At 43.4% G+C, this 16,661-nt stretch overlaps 1 protein-coding gene across 1 annotated transcript in view; it reads left to right on the forward strand.

Annotated features, from left to right (window-relative positions):
• The window catches only part of cers6 (ceramide synthase 6), a 76,708-nt gene that overhangs the window by 58,837 nt on the left and 1,210 nt on the right, over positions 1–16,661 (forward strand). Inside the window, exons 9-10 of the mRNA XM_073845724.1 lie at positions 9,847–10,003; positions 16,238–16,261. Coding sequence (XP_073701825.1) covers positions 9,847–10,003; positions 16,238–16,261 — 181 coding nt within the window. The remainder of the gene's footprint in view (positions 1–9,846; positions 10,004–16,237; positions 16,262–16,661) is intronic.

Consider the following 16,661-nt stretch of genomic DNA (forward strand, 5'->3'; position numbering starts at 1 on the left):
CGGTGACGTCACCGACCAGGAAGTATAAAGCACGTGCGTTTGAAGCCGGCGGCAGCTTTTGTCATTCAGCGAGAGCGCTCTATGTCTGTGTCTGTCTCGAAGCCATTCTGCTGTTTTTTCGTGCCCAGTTTGGTACACTTTTATTTGAGTAGTTATGGCTTCAAAGCAACCTTTAAAAAAGAGTTTTGTGGCGGTGCAGCGCCCACATAGGCGGTGTGTTCCTCCCTGCCAACGTTTCATTGTTGGTGGGGATACACACAGCCTATGTGTGGTTTGCTTGGGGGCGGAGCACGCACAGTCAGCCCTCGAAAAGGCTGGCTGTCCGCACTGTGAACGTTTGCCAGTGCGGGTGCTTCGCTCCCGGAAAGCCCTCTTTGAGGAGGGGGCTTTCACCAGCGTTCCCCGCGGGTCTGGCCCCGCTTCCGCCGAGGCGGAGCGGCAGCTGCACTCGTGGGGTTCGCAGCTCGATCTGCTGGAGGGTATGGAGACGGGTGAACCCCTATCTCCGCCCTCACTCAGCGGATCGAGCGATCTCCTCCTGGATGTGGAAGCCCGCACTGCGGTTTCTTCCCCCCGGGAGGGGATCCCAGAGCTTCTCTTGTCTTCCTCCGAGGAGGTTGACTTTGAGAGCCTGGATGTGCAACCACCACCGCCACCCCGATCGCCTCACTACGAGGAGCTGATGGAGGTGCTGACAAACGCGGTCGCCAAGCTTCACATCTCTTGGCCCGCTGAACAAAGTCAAACTTATGAGCCGCAGCGAAGCCGATTGGATGATCGCTTCCTGCGGACAAAGTCAGCACCTCCTAAGCGGAGTCTTCCCTTCTTCCCCGATTTACATAAAGAGCTTTCTAAATCGTGGGAGAAGCCGTACTCTTTCCGCCTCTTTAACCCCTCTGAAAATTACGGAAACGTGGGGGGTGCGGAAGAGCACGGATATAGGACGATGCCACGGGTTGAACAGACGCTTGCGGGCTATCTGTCACCCGGCTCGGCGTCGTCCTTGAAGGCTCCGCCCTTGCCCACTAAGCCTTTGAAAGTTACATCTAGCTTAATGGGCAAGGCGTACACGGCAGCAGGTCAGGCTGGTACATGCCTACACACTATGGCAATCCTCCAAGCGTACCAAGCCGACCTGCTAAAGGAGTTTAATGATGGCGAGGAAGTCAACATCACAGAGATGCGTAGAACCGCAGATCTCGCTCTCCGCGCCACCAAGGAGACCGCCCGAGCTGTGGGGCGGTCTATGGCAGCCCTGGTGGCCGCGGAGAGGCATCTCTGGCTGACCCTGTCCGAAGTCAAAGAAAAGGACAGGGTCACGCTCCTGGATGCCCCCCTGGATTCAGCCGGCCTCTTTGGTGCTTCGGTCGACACAGTTGTCGCCAGGCACCAGGAGGCCCGCAAACAGGCGGCGGCATTCAGGACATTTCTTCCTCGCCGGGTTTACTCCTCTGAGGCTGCTAGATGGGAGCAGCCTCAGCCGTGTACCAGCTCCTCTCACCGTGAGGCACAAAAACAGAGCGTTGCCACCCGTGCTCCTCCGGCCAGGCCTAGAGGGCGGGGTCAGCAACGCTCTAAGCCGAAGGCCTCGAAGAAGAAGCCCGACCTGAGGGTCGTCCTTCAATCTAAGAGGTCTTCGGCCAAACGGCCCTGACGGTTGTGGTTCAGGGCCGTTGAGGGCAGCCCCTCACGAGCAGGTTTGCACCGTACCCTCAGGTGCGGGTTTCAAACCCCCTCGTGGCCCTCAGGAGATGAGTCAGCTAACCCTGCCAGTGTTACAGGGCGCGGCGCTCTCCCGCGAACATTCTCTAGCTGTTCCGCCTCGAAACGTAGCGGCCCTGGAGAGTTCGCAGCCCCCGCGGGGGTCTACAGAGGAGCTAGTTCAGGAACTCCCTGCCAGTTCTCTGCTACAGGCTTCCGAATTAGTTCCTCAGAGAAATCCAGACACCAGCCTCGAGAGGCTGGTACCCTTAGTAAACTTTCTGGCAGCGTGGAAGCTACTGCCAAATGTTACAACGTGGGTCCTGCGTACTGTAGAGAAGGGTTACGCTATTCAGTTCGGCGGCAAGCCGCCGCCCTTCAGCGGGGTATTTCCAACTTTAGTAAGCCCCGAGCAGGGTCTGGTAATGGAACAAGAGGTAGATACTCTTCTGAGGAAGGAGGCCATCGAGGTGGTCCCTCCTCAAGACAGGGAATCCGGGTTCTACAGCCGTTACTTCATTGTTCCGAAGAAGGATGGGGGGCTTCGGCCCATCTTAGATCTCAGACTGCTAAATCGCTCAGTCAGAAAACTGAAGTTCAAAATGCTCACTGTCAGGCAGATCGTGTCACAAATCCAGTCCGAGGACTGGTTTGTCACGATAGATCTAAAAGACGCTTACTTTCACGTCTCCATCCTTCTTCAACACAGGAAGTTTCTCAGGTTCGCTTTCAGGGGCAAAGCGTACCAATACAGAGTACTTCCTTTCGGCCTAGCTCTCTCACCCCGGACTTTCACGAAGTGTGTGGATGCTGCGCTGGCTCCACTGCGACTCCAGGGCATCCGCATACTCAACTACATAGACGACTGGCTTATTCTGGCCAGTTCGGAACAGTTAGCGGTTCAGCATCGAGGTGCTGTTCTCGCTCACATACAAAAGCTGGGGTTGAGACTCAACGCCAAGAAGAGCGTCCTCTCTCCATTACAGAGGACTACTTATCTAGGCGTGGTGTGGGATTCATCCACGATGCGGGCACAATTGTCACCTGCTCGGATCGATTCCATACTTACTGCAGTAAATGCGGTCAAGCTAGGCCAGTCACTCACTGTCAAACAGTTCCAAGTACTGTTAGGTCTTATGGCAGCCGCATCCAACGTGATACCTTTTGGACTGCTGCATATGAGACCACTGCAGTGGTGGCTCAAAACCAAGGGGTTTTCCCCGAGGGGAAACCCATTCCGCAAGATCAAGGTCACGCGGCGCTGCCTACGTGCCTTGGCCATGTGGAAGAAACCTTGGTTTCTCTCTCAGGGTCCGGTTCTAGGGGCACCCTGCCGCCGCGTCACGCTAGCGACAGATGCGTCCCTTACCGGATGGGGAGCGGTCATGAGTGGCCGCTCAGCCCAAGGCCTGTGGAGCCCTCACCACCTCTCATGGCACATAAACTGCCTAGAGATGTTGGCTGTGTTCCAGGCCCTCAGGAGTTTTCTACCAGACCTAAGAAACCGTCACGTGCTGGTCCGTACAGACAGCACCGCGGTAGTTTATTATATAAACCATCAAGGAGGTGTCCGCTCACGCCCCTTATTCAAGCTGGCGTACCGGATGCTCCTGTGGTCTCAAGGAAAACTCCTCTCCCTGAGAGCAGTCCACATTCCTGGACGTTTGAATGTGGGAGCAGACGTCCTGTCGAGGCAGGGGCCGAGGCCCGGGGAATGGATGCTTCACCCAGAGGCGGTGAAGCAGATCTGGAGAGTGTTTGGCCAGGCACAGGTGGACCTTTTCGCGACTCAAGAGACATCGCAATGTCCCCTCTGGTACTCTCTAGTTCCTCCAGCTCCACTGGGGCTGGATGCCATGGTACAGACGTGGCCGAGGCTTCGTCTGTACGCCTTTCCCCCGATCGCTCTGCTCCCGGGAGTTCTGGAACGGGTCCGCCGGTTTCAAGTACGGCTGTTACTAGTAGCCCCGTACTGGCCGGCCCGAGTGTGGTTCTCGGACCTGATATCTCTCCTCGACGGCTCTCCATGGGAGATTCCCGTCAGGAGGGACCTCCTGTCTCAGGCTGGGGGCGCAATATGCCACCCCCACCCAGAGAAATGGAGGTTATGGGTGTGGCCCCTGAGGGGGCACAACTCATAGGAGCGGGTCTCTCAACTGAGGTTGTTGAGACCCTTCTCCAATCCAGAGCTCCCTCTACGAGGAAACTGTATGGCCTCAAGTGGAACTTATTCGCGAGATGGTGCCGCGAGCGCCACCTAGACCCAGTCAACTGCCCGGTTGGTACAGTTCTGGAGTTCCTACAGTCTCGCTTATCCGCTGGGCTAGCTCATTCCACCTTGAAGGTTTACGTGGCGGCTATAAGTGCCTACCACGCCCCTCTAGGTGGCCTCTCAGTAGGCAGAGAGCCCCTGGTCATACGATTCCTCCGCGGTGCGCTCAGGTTGAGGCCTCGAGTGACACCCAGGGTCCCCACGTGGGACCTGGCTGTGGTCCTAGAAGCCCTATGTGCGCCTCCATTCGAGCCCATAGAAGAAACTACAGATCGCATACTTACCCTTAAGACAGCGCTTCTGATAGCCCTCACCTCTCTTAAGAGAGTTGGGGACCTGCAGGCCCTTTCAGTGGCCCCGTCTCACTTAGAGTTTGCCCCAGGGATGGCCAAGGCCTTTCTGTATCCCAGGGTCGGGTACGTCCCGAAGGTCCCCTCCCTAGCACCACAGCCCGTAACGCTGCAGGCGTTTTATCCTCCTCCATACGTGGAGCAGAATCACAGGAAGTTGAACTGCATGTGCCCAGTCAGAGCCTTAGACGCATACGTCCACAGAGCTGCCACGTGGCGTAAAACAGAGCAACTGTTTGTCTGTTACGGCCCCCCTAAGAGGGGGAGCCCGGCTTCAAAGCCTACTATTAGTAGATGGATCATCGATGCCATATCTACTGCTTATGAGTCCTCTGATCTCCCCTCTCCCTTGGGACTCAAGGCTCACTCTACTCGAGGTCTGAGTGCCTCGAGAGCTCTGACGGCAGGTGTCCCCATCCAGGACATCTGCAATGCTGCGGGTTGGTCCACGCCCCTGACATTCGTCAGGTATTACGAACTTGACCTCAGAGCCGCTCCAGGCTCAGCTGTGCTCTCGGCCTAGTGCGCTAGGCCTAGAGAGTCAGCCACCTCCCTAGCCAGGAGGAGACTTCGCAAGGCGCCTTCTTTCTACGGAGAGAAGAGAAGTCACTTCGCCACTAAAGAGATCTGCAATGTTACCTTTTGTCCGCGGAAAGCTAGACAAAAGCCCTTACTCTCATGCCCTGATGCTGCCATCAGACCCAGTCTTACTCCCTCTCGTTCTGGGCTTACTCCCAGACAGAGGACTAAGATTCCTCGTGTGCCTGCGGGCCGAGGACTGCCTTCAACAGCTGTCCGCTGAGTGCTAGACAGTGGCATCCGGTCCCTCTTGTTCTGGCTAAACCCCAGACAAAGGACTAAGACTCCTCGTGTGCCCGAGGGCCGAGGGGTGCCTCTTGCACTGGCTGGCGAACCAGGCAAGGGGTCCACGGTTCTCTTGCGTGCCTGGAGGCCGAGAACTGTACAGCCCTCTTGTCCGCGGAATGCTAGACAATGGCTTAATTGTCCTCGTGTTCTGACGCAGTGTGCTATCAGACCGAGTGTAGTTCGGTCCCTCTGGTATTCTGGCCTCATCCCAGACCAAGGACTAAGACTCCTCGTCTGCCTTAGAATAAGGCCGAGGAGTGCCTCACGCGCTGGTTGGCTACCACGCAGAGGCCCCTACTGTCTTCCCCGTGTGCCCGAGGGCCGGGGATTGCAGTGCCCTCTTGTCCGCGGAATGCTAGACAATGGCCTATTCCCTCGCGTCCTGGCGGAGCTCCAGGCCGAGCCTTGGATCCCTCTTGTTCTGGCTGTACCCCCAGACAAAGGATCACCCTCTCCTCGTGTGCCCGAGGGCCGAGGAGCCTTGAGGTCAAGTTCACCGTCCTCGTGGGTCTGCGGACCGAGGACTGCCTTACACCATCTGTCCGCCGAGTGCTAGACAGTGGTCATTCGGTCCCTCTTGTTCTGGCTAACTCCCAGACAAAGGACTAAGACTCTGCGTGTGCCTGAGGGCCGCGGAGTACCTCTCGTTCTGGCTGGCGACCAGACAGAGGAAGACCTCCATTCCTCGTGCGCCTGCGGGCCGAGGAGCACTCTTGGGGTCGAGTGCACTGTCCTCGTGGGTCTGCGGACCGAGGACTACCTAACACCATCTGTCCGCCGAGTGCTAGACAGTGGTCGTTGCAGTCCCTCTTGCTCTGGCTACTCCCAGACAAAGGACTAAGACTCCTCGTGTGAGCCGAGGAGCACCTCTCGCTCTGGCCGAGGCCAGACAGAGGTAGAACCCCATTCCCCGGGTGCCCGGGGAGCACTCTTGAGGTCGAGTGCGTTGTCCTCTTGGACCGAGGACTACCGTATACCATCTGTCCGCCGAGTGCTAGACAGTGGTCATTCGGTCCCTCTTGTTCTGGCTATTTCCCAGACAAAGGACTTAGACTACCTCTCCTCGTGTGCCCGAGGGCCGAGGACTACAGGGCCTCCTTGTCCGCGTAATGCTAGACAAAGGCTCTTTTTACCCTGGTTGCACAGACACTACGCAGGGTTTGGTAATCATGGGAGCGTTGGTAGTCTCGTTCCCCATAGCGTTCCATGACGCGGCTCGAGTTCCCGGAAGGGAACGTCTCGGGTTACTAACGTAACCTTAGTTCCCTGAGGGAACGAGACGCCGCGTCTCGGACCATAATTCCCGCACCCTGCGGCGCTCGCTTCATTCCTTTGAGCTGCCGCCGGCTTCAAACGCACGTGCTTTATACTTCCTGGTCGGTGACGTCACCGCGCCTGTGACGTCACCCCCGTCGTTCATTGGTTGTAGACATGATTCAGAGTGCGGCCCGCCAATGGCGTTCCCCATAGCGTTCCATGACGCGGCGTCTCGTTCCCTCAGGGAACTAAGGTTACGTTAGTAACCCGAGACGTTTTTTGTTAATGTAATATAATATATTTTTTAATTAGTTTGTTTTTATTACTTGAAATAAACTAAACATTAACTAAAATTAATTAAACATCAAAAACTTTATTTCAGCTAGTTGCCGATGCAAAATTTCTAAAACTGACATAAACATGACTGCATTAACTACATAAGCAAATTAATAAAGAACTACCAAAAAGTTACAAAAGCACACTACAGTGGCTAAAATGAAAAATGGGACATAAAATAAAAACTGATTCAGACATATTCAGACGTAGTCGGAAATGTAAATGCTAATGGGTCAGTAGGAAGACAGGATATGCATGACTGCATCTGAATGTGGTTTGATCCGATCACGTAACATTTTGGACCCCATTTACACCTGCATTTAGTGTCTGGTGTTAACAGCAGGTGTAACGGCTCCCGCTTCTTGAACTTTCACTTCTGCGGCTTTTTCTGATCCATTATTCATTCGACTTGATTCTATTCTTCGGAATGAGTCATCTGTGCTTTTTCCTCTCGTTTTCCTCATTAATCATTTAGTGCCGGGAAGACGTTTTATTCACTCACCTCGTCTAAGTGTCTGCTGTGGCTTTTGAGTACTTCATTGTGTGACTCTAATGGAATTAAAGAAACGGTCTAATCTGAATTCGGCCGAGGAGCCGCGCGAGGAACCGATGATGGATGTGAGCATCATCTGAAGCCGCTGGTCCTCTGAGAGTGCTTACTGTCATTTAGTGATGATTATGAAATGGCCTTGACAAAGCTGCTGTCACAGTCCTTGTGTTCACTTATATGCGGCAGCTATCGTTCATGTCAACTCTGATTCAATCTCATTTTGTGAGTTGAGATTTGCACATCTTGTGATACAGTGAAGTCCTAAAACTGTTTATTTCTGAGATTTTGAATTCACAGATGTTTTACTTTATGCAGATGCACTGCAGTGTGATTTTATGCAACCATTGCAAATGCTAGTGAAGTATTTATTCATATTTTGTTTGTATTAAGTACAATAAGCTATTAATATTATAGTATTTATTATTTTTGCTTTTATTTTTAGAATTTTACTTTTAATTTTAAGTTTTAATCATTTTAAAATGTCATTGTCATTTTTATTTAAAGTAATTTTTTAAATATTATTTATTCATATTCTGAATTAGTTGTTGTTTTTCTATGTTCAGTTTATTTAAACCTTAAGTTTTAGTATTTTAATAATGTGCTTTTGTTGTTTTTATTAATCATAATTTATTAATATTAAAGTATTTATCCATATTCTGAATTGTTTTCAGTAATTTTGTAATGTGCTTTTGACATTTTCATTAATAGCAATTTATTAATATTGTAGTATTAGTTTATTTTTATATTTTCAGTTTATATTTTACATTTCAGTAATTTCGAAATGTGCTTTTGTCTTTTTTATTAATAGTAATTTATTCATATTAAAATATTCATATTTTAAATTTGTTTTTATTTTCAGTTCATTTTTTATTTTTGTTTACGTTTTAGTAATTTAGTAATGTGCTTTTGTCATTTTCATTATTGCAATTTATTGATATCAGTGTTTATTAATATTCTAAATTAGTTTATATTTTTATGCTTTTAGTTCTTTTTTTTAAGTTTTGGTAATTTTATAAAGTGCATTTGTCATTAATCAATAGTAATTTATTAATATTATTAGTATTTATTCATATTCTGAATTAGTTGTTATTTTTACATTTTCAGTTCATTTAAATTAAAGTTTTGAAGTTTTAGCAATTAGTGCTTTTGTCATGTTTTATATTAAAATATTTATATTATGAATTGGTTTTTATTTTCAGTTTTACTTTTAAGTGATTTATGTAATTGGAAATCACATTTAAAATACAATTTTGTCATTTCTATTAACAATAATTTATTAATATGTGACCCGGGACCACAAAACCAGTCTTAAGTCGCTGGGGTATATTTGTAGCAATAGCCAAAAATACATTGTATGGGTCAAAATTATTGATTTTTCTTTTATGCCAAAAATCATTAGGAAATTGAGTAAAGATAATGTTCCATGAAGATTTTTTGCAAAATTCCTACTATAAATATATCAAAATGTAATTTTTGATTAGTAATATGCATTGTTAAGAACTTAATTTGGACAACTTTAAAGGTGATTTTCTCAGTATTTTGATTTTTTTGCACCCTCAGATTCCAGATTTTCAAATAGATGTATCTCGGCCAAATATTGTCCTATCCTAACAAACCATACATCAACAGAAAGCTTATTTATTGAACTTTGCCTTTATGATGCATACATCTCAGTTTTGTAAAATTTAACCTTATGACTGGTTTTGTGGTCCAGGGTCGCATATTAAAGTTTTTGATATTGTTAGTTTTTATATTGTTAAGTTTTAATATTAATTTGTAATATTTATTTATTAAAGTTAGTAATTTTGTAATGTGGTTTTGTGATTTTCATTAATATTAATTTATTGATATTAAAGTGTTTGTTTATATACTGAATTATTTTTTTATATATTTACAGCTTTCATTTCCTTTTTTATTACTTATTCCAGTTAGTATAGTTACAGAGTAAAAATTCCTAATATTTATATTTTATTTCAACATTATTTCTATTAACCAAAACTATTTATAATAGTTTTAATTTTAGTTCACTGAAAAACTGATCTTAAGCTAAATCTAACGAAACCTCCTTTTGGTAATATGTTTGTAGAAACAATATAAAAATAAAATGCATTTATTCTAAAAAGTCTAAATTATTCATAATTAGATGTACTGTATATCAAAAATCAAACTCTATGATGTGTCTCCATTTAAATAAGTACACACCTAGTACATGTTTGTGATCTGAAGAACGTGAGGCTAAATTATGCACTGGTTCATTACATACAACCTTTACGTGGCATTAAAACCAGCGACTTGGAAAGGCTTGGAAGAAATTAGCTGTACTGACATTCATATATCTGTTACTAGGGCAACCAGAACTAGTACCGTCTACTAGTACAGTGCAGCAAAGACAATGACAGGGTTTATTTTTACCATAACACTGATCTCACATGAGGGGTTTAAAGCCATAATTGTTGAATATATTTGTCCTAATGAAATCTCCTATATTGTAGTAATGAACTGTGTGTTTGCAGGATTTTAAACACCACTGTGTTCGAGAGCTGGGAGATTGTTGGGCCGTACCCGTCGTGGTGGGTGTTTAACGTGCTGCTCGTCCTGCTGCAGGCCCTGCATACCTTCTGGTCGTATCTCATAGTGCGCATCACCTGCAGGGCCATTTCCAGAGGAAAGGTGAGACTTCACAAAAGCACAACTCTCATAGGGACTCTAATAGATCTTGTGCCATTCATTTAGCAAAGCATTTTTCACATGACAGATCTTTGACATGTCATCAGAGTTTATCAGAAACATTTCAGTTTATCTTTAGCTCTATTCAAACGCAATTGTTTCTCACGGTGAAGTCTGTGATAATAAATAAGAATGGCTCCTCAGTGATAAAATTCATGCATTCGGATGAAGATTTATTCTTGGTGGACGAGCGAGTTCTGTGATCTCTCCAGTCAATCACATGTTCAGCATGACAACAAATTTAATAATCAGAAAATGATATGCAACCCTGGACCTCAAACCCAGTCAATTTTAGGGCTGCAACAACTAATCGATAAAATCGATTATTATCGATAATGAAATTCGTCGACAACGATTCTCATTATCGATTAATCGGGTCTGCCCAAAGTGCACTTACAACTTCAGAGGATCACCTCAAATTACAGCACTGAATGAAGCATTTCTATAGACAAAATGCATCTAAAAATAGTGGCGCAACCAGACTGGGATGCTGCAGGAGAGTTACGTGATCCAAGCTGCCCAAAACATGAGAATTCCTTATTTTAAACTTTAAGCTAATAGCGTAGTGGCTTGCCCTGTGAGGTGCTTTGAAATTCGTTTGCATCCTCAGCATGAAAACTTTCAGTTTACGGTCATATCCTTATCTGTAAATGTCACAAATTCACATGAGCATTTCCATTTATGCATAAAAGTCCATTCTGGCAGTCTGTGTTAAGTTTAAATCTTTACTGAATGAGCGTGTCAGACTGGAACACAGAACACAGACAGGGAGACAATTAATACTCAGTGCAAAAACATTCATTGTGCTGAAACATCTGTCGTTGAATGTTAAATTTAGATTTAAATACAGTCGTTGCCAAAAGTTTTGAAAATTACGTAAATATTGGAAATTGGAAAAGTTGCTGCTTAAGTTTTTATAATAGCAATTTGCATATACTCCAGAATGTTATGGAGAGTGAATTGCATAGTCCTCCTTTGCCATGAAAATTAACTTAATCCCGAAAAAAACTTTCCACTGCATTGTTAAAGAAGGCTTCAGGGCATCCAAGAAAGTCCAGCAAGCGCCAGGATCGTCTCCTAAAGAGGATTCAGCTGCGGGATCGGAGTGCCACCAGTGCAGGGCTTGCTCAGGAATGGCAGCAGGCAGGTGTGAGCGCATCTGCACACACAGTGAGGCCAAGACTTTTGGAAGATGGCCTGGTGTCAAGAAGGGCAGCAAAGAAGCCACTTCTCTCCAAAAAAAACATCAGGGACAGATTGATCTTCTGCAAAAAGTATGGTGAATGGACTGCTGAGGACTGGGGCAAAGTCATATTCTCTGATGAAGCCTCTTTCCGATTGTTTGGGGCATCTGGAAAAAGGCTTGTCTGGAGAAGAAAAGGTGAGCGCTACCAACAGTCCTGTGTCATGCCAACAGTAACGCATCCTGAGACCATTCATGTGTGGGGTTGCTTCTCATCCAAGGGAGTGGGCTCACTCACAATTTTGCCCAAAAACACAGCCATGAATAAAGAATGGTACCAAAACACCCTCCAACAGCAACTTCTTCCAACAATCCAACAACAGTTTGATGAAGAACAATGCATTTTCCAGCACGATGGAGCACCGTGCCATAAGGCAAAAGTGATAACTAAGTGGCTCTGGGACCAAAACGTTGAAATTTTGGGTCCATGGCCTGGAAACTCCCCAGATCTTAATCCCATTGAGAACTTGTGGTCAATCCTCAAGAGGCGGGTGGACAAACAAAAACCCACTAATTCTGACAAACTCCAAGAAGTGATTCTGAAAGAATGGGTTGCTATCAGTCAGGATTTGTCCCAGAAGTTGATTGAGAGCATGCCCAGTCGAAATGCAGAGGTCCTGAAAAAGAAAGGGCCAACACTGCAAATATTGACTCTTTGCATAAATGTCATGTAATTGTCGATAAAAGCCTTTGAAACGTATGAAGTGCTTGTAATTATATTTCAGTACATCACAGAAACAACTGAAACAAAGATCTAAAAGCAGTTGAGCAGCAAACTTTGTGAAAACTAATATTTGTGTCATTCTCAAAACTTTTGGCCACGACTGTACAACATGTAGTGCACGTATTTATGTAGGGTAGGAACTGTAGGGCTGTGACGGTGACAGATTTTTACCACCGCCGGTGGTGCGGTGTTTTATATATAAATAAATGAGGCTCAAACATCATTCACAAACATGCATGTTTATTTTAGCAATTCCGTCTGTGAACAATCAGCCTACAAAATGCTAAAATAAATTGACAAAATAATACATTTAAATAAGAAAGTAGGCTAAATAAGTGTTAAATAGGCTATTAAACAAATATTCGTTGTTCTGTACTTGCTTGCAGCAGCAGTAATAATCTACAACTACAGCAATAACCAATAGCAGCAGCAGCGTAGCAGATCTATTCAACCAAGACCAAATACATAACTCATAAATACATAGTTTCATTACCATGCTAAACTGTTCAGAGAGTTGTCATGACAGAAATATTTAATTTAAGAGGACAACATTGTCAAAATGTTCCCTGTCCACACTAAGGCTGCAACGATTCCTTGATTCTATTTGAGTATTCAATTAAAAAAAATTCCTCGATTGCATTTTGCCCGTGTTGAATAATCCGCAAAAAAACATTTAAAATCATAATCAAGCATTATGCTAGTAAGAATTCCCAAAAGCTCAGATTCAATTAAATAAATATATGCAATGCAGGTTAAATATATGTACTTTAATCATTTACATGCATGTAGAACAAGTACATGTGTCTCAGAGCTGCTCTGTTCACAGTAAATGCTGCTCCACACAAATGTCATCATTTACATGTGTGGAGCGTCTCACAGTCTCAAAATCTCTGCAGGTTGTTGTGAGTTTGGGTTTATTATAATGTTCATCTGGGAATGCAACATGCACCAATTGCATCAGATTTGCAAGGTAAATCATTTCTAAACCTATGTAAACAAATAGATTCTGAGCTTAGTTTTGAACAGCAGATGGCACTGCTTGCTTTAGAAACAGCCGTGCTCTGCTGGTTTCCAAATCCTTACTCGCACCTGAACCTAAAATAACCATTTATACAATTCAAAAAAGTTGAAGCAAATTACAACAAGCACTGTTCACAGTGGGCTGTGTTTACATTATTCTCGCGTCATAAATGCATTCTGAGCCGAGCTAAAATTACACGACACGAGTGTGCGGCTAAAAACTAGATTAAGAGCACCATCTGCTGTGCTCAGAATCGATTCCAAAGAAAAATGGGATGCATTCAGAAGATCTCAGAGTTGATTCGCAAATCGATTTATCGTCCCATCCATAGTTGAAACTGCAATTTGGACCTTCAAACTGTTAGCTCCCATTGAAGTCCACTATATGGAGAAAAATCCTGTAATATTTTCCTCAAAAACCTTAAGCAAGTAAATTATCAGGAAATTTTTATTCTGGAAGTGAACTTTTCCTTTAAGAGCTTCCACTCACTCAAGCAACATTTTTTAGTTTCCAGCAGTTCAGTAATAAGGCAGAGTCCATAATTATGCATGCAAATGGCAATTAAATTACTACACAACCTCTGTTGGTAATTTGGATGCGAATTGTCACGCCAACAGTCTAGATTCAGACGGCAGTAAACTCACCATCCAGCCTTTGTTAATGTCAAACTGACCTTTTTTCCCCATGAGAAACAATTACCGTCCAAATAGTGCTATTGATGCATTCATGAAGGGTGTAAGCAGTTAACATGTAGTCTGAGGGAGTTGAATTTTCTGCTGATCATGTAGCTTTCGAAGTCAGCATTAAAATTGACTCTATTTTTACTTATGCTCCTGGTTATGTTGTGAATGGTTCATTTAGCGTATGTTATTGCAAAAAACATTCTCTTAATAATCATTCTTTATAATACAGTACAATTGCTTTATAATAAACTGAAGTTACCAAGCTAAGACAGCAGAATTCAAATCAATATTTATAGCTGCAATATTGCTAATAAAACATCCAATATTGCTTATGTACACAAACATGTGCATCATACTCATAATTTCACTCCATATGGTGTTTCATAAAAACAAACCAAACAAACATTAAGTTGTGTGTGTATATGAGCAACTCAGATTGAAACTCAGATTGTTACATTATTGCTTGATTGATTGCTATTAGGGATGTAACGATATTATCAATACTGTGGTCTCGTGATAGCAAAACTGTCTCAATATTATCGTGTTCACATGATGATTTAAAACGATAGGTCTTCTGGGCAAAAAGTGTAGTTTTTAAAATATATAACTTCTTATTCTAACATAAAAGGTCTTTGTCACAGTATCTGTCAAACGAAGTCAAACTGAAAGCACAATATGGCTTAATCCCTTCATCAAGTCTGTTTTCACTGCGCGAAGCATGCACTTCATTCAAACGCCTCAGAATGGCTTAGTTCACAATGAATAAACGCAGTGAACTCATTTATTGCATGTGCTGTGACTACAGCATTTCACTAGATTTGTAGTGAGACATTTTTTCACTGAAGCTGGAGTTTCCTTCAACATAAAAGCTTAAAAGTGCAGTATGAATTGCAGGGGTAATGTTACTGCAGTCTAAAGTCAAGTGTAGAAATTAGGAAATAAGTATTGTTTTAGGAAAGTATTTCCCTACTGTAGTGTAAAGCAAAATAATATACCTATTAAATATTCATTTTCATTTGTTTTACAGCACAGTTGTTTTACAATATATGGCTATTACTGTCAATGTTGTCATTATTATTATATTCTAATTTGTTTGGTTTCCTAAAACACCAGTATGAATGTAATTTAGACTTAGACTGAGTTGTTACTTAAGCTCACTGCTTTTTCCTGACTTAAGTTTTCTTAGTTAAGAAGTAGGGGTGGGCATAGATTATTTTTTTTAATCTAGATTAAATCTTGGAATTAATCTAGATGGCTAATTTGAATTCTGCTGAAGGCATTCAGAATATGTGTGCTCCCCAAATAATGACTAAAAGTAAGTCTTCGAGAACGGGCCAGGTGGAGCATTAGATCAGGCGCTCATCTCCTGTTTCCAAAATGCATCACAAACTGCTTGACAATTGCATTTACAACATAATTACCTATACAAACTTGTGTAACCAAGTACTTCTGCGCAAAAGGCTGCACGACGTGCGCGTTGCCGTTAAATACACAGACGCGCACGGGCATGGATTTCTGCGTGCATAGTCTTCCATTACACTGCGTTGCTTTTAGAAGCGTCAATTCAGTTGTTGCATATAGTTTAATGTCTTTATTTCGGGATTAACAAAGTAAATTATAACTCACGTGCCCCAGTAAAAAGGGTCTAGCAACGCACCTGCCCTGAAGCGGCTTCATAGCTGCATCCATGTTTGCACGTCTCATTTGATGTGGTAATTTCACAGAAGTTGAAGACTCGTTCTCGCCCCCTACAGTGCAATTCGACTAGGTATACGTCATCCGCGCTAAAATATCAAGGTGAAAGTCATCATATCTTGCGTAGTTTAGACCCAGCTCCCAACCCAACTTTGAGAATAGATTAACGGCGATATTTTTTTAAGCCCGATAAGAGTCTCACGTTAACGCAGCTCTTCATTTTGAACTCTCAGAGTGCATTAGATAGAATAATTTGTTTCTTTTTTTGAAATATTGCAATAAATATTGCATTGTGGACTTCATATCATGATATTATCGTATCGTGAGATTTTGATACTGTTACACACTGCAAAAAAGGCTTGTCTTACTTAGTATTTTTGTCTTGTTTCTAGTCAAAATATCTAAAAATTCTTTAATTGAGATGCATTTACTAGATAAGCAAAATAACATATATTTAGTCTTGTTTCCATGGGGGAAAAACTAAATTAAGTAATTTTAATATTCTTAGAACAGAATTTTACTTACCCAACTGGCAGATAATTTTACTTGTTTTAATAAAAACACACTTAATTTAGTTTTTCCCCCTGGAAACAAGACTAAATATCTTGTGTCATTTTGCTTATCTAGTAAATGCATCTCAATTTAAGAATTTTTAGATATTTTTAACTAGAAGTAAGACAAGCCTTTTTTTGCAGTGCATCCCTAATTGAAATCAAACTCGGTTCACCAACTACTTTAACCTGATGCTTATGCTGTACTCCTCCATTTACATGCTTTTTCTCTCTTTTTGTCTTCATTGCTGCCATCAAAGGCAGGAAAGTGGAATCCTTTACATGTAAGTATGTTTAAAAAAAAATAGGTTGTTTAATCATATACACCAACATTCAAAACTTGAACCCTTTTATTTAGCAAGGATGCATTAAATTGATCAAAAGTGACAGTGAAGACATTATGTTACAAAATTTCTATTTCAATAAAAGTTGTCCTTTTGCACTTTCTATTCTTTAAAGAAACCCCAGACAATGCATCACAAAAATAATGAGCAGCACGTTTTCAACATTAATAATAAAAAATGTTTTGTGAAGGATGATGTGACACTAAAGACTAGAGTAAAGATGCTGAAAATATAGCTTTGCATCACAGAAATAAATTACATTTTAAAATATATTCAATTAGAATACAGTTATTTTACATTGTAATAATATTTCACAATATTAATGTTTTTACTGGATTTC

The sequence above is a fragment of the Garra rufa genome, chromosome 8, assembly GCF_049309525.1.
Source record: "Garra rufa chromosome 8, GarRuf1.0, whole genome shotgun sequence".
Classification (NCBI taxonomy): domain Eukaryota; kingdom Metazoa; phylum Chordata; class Actinopteri; order Cypriniformes; family Cyprinidae; genus Garra; species Garra rufa.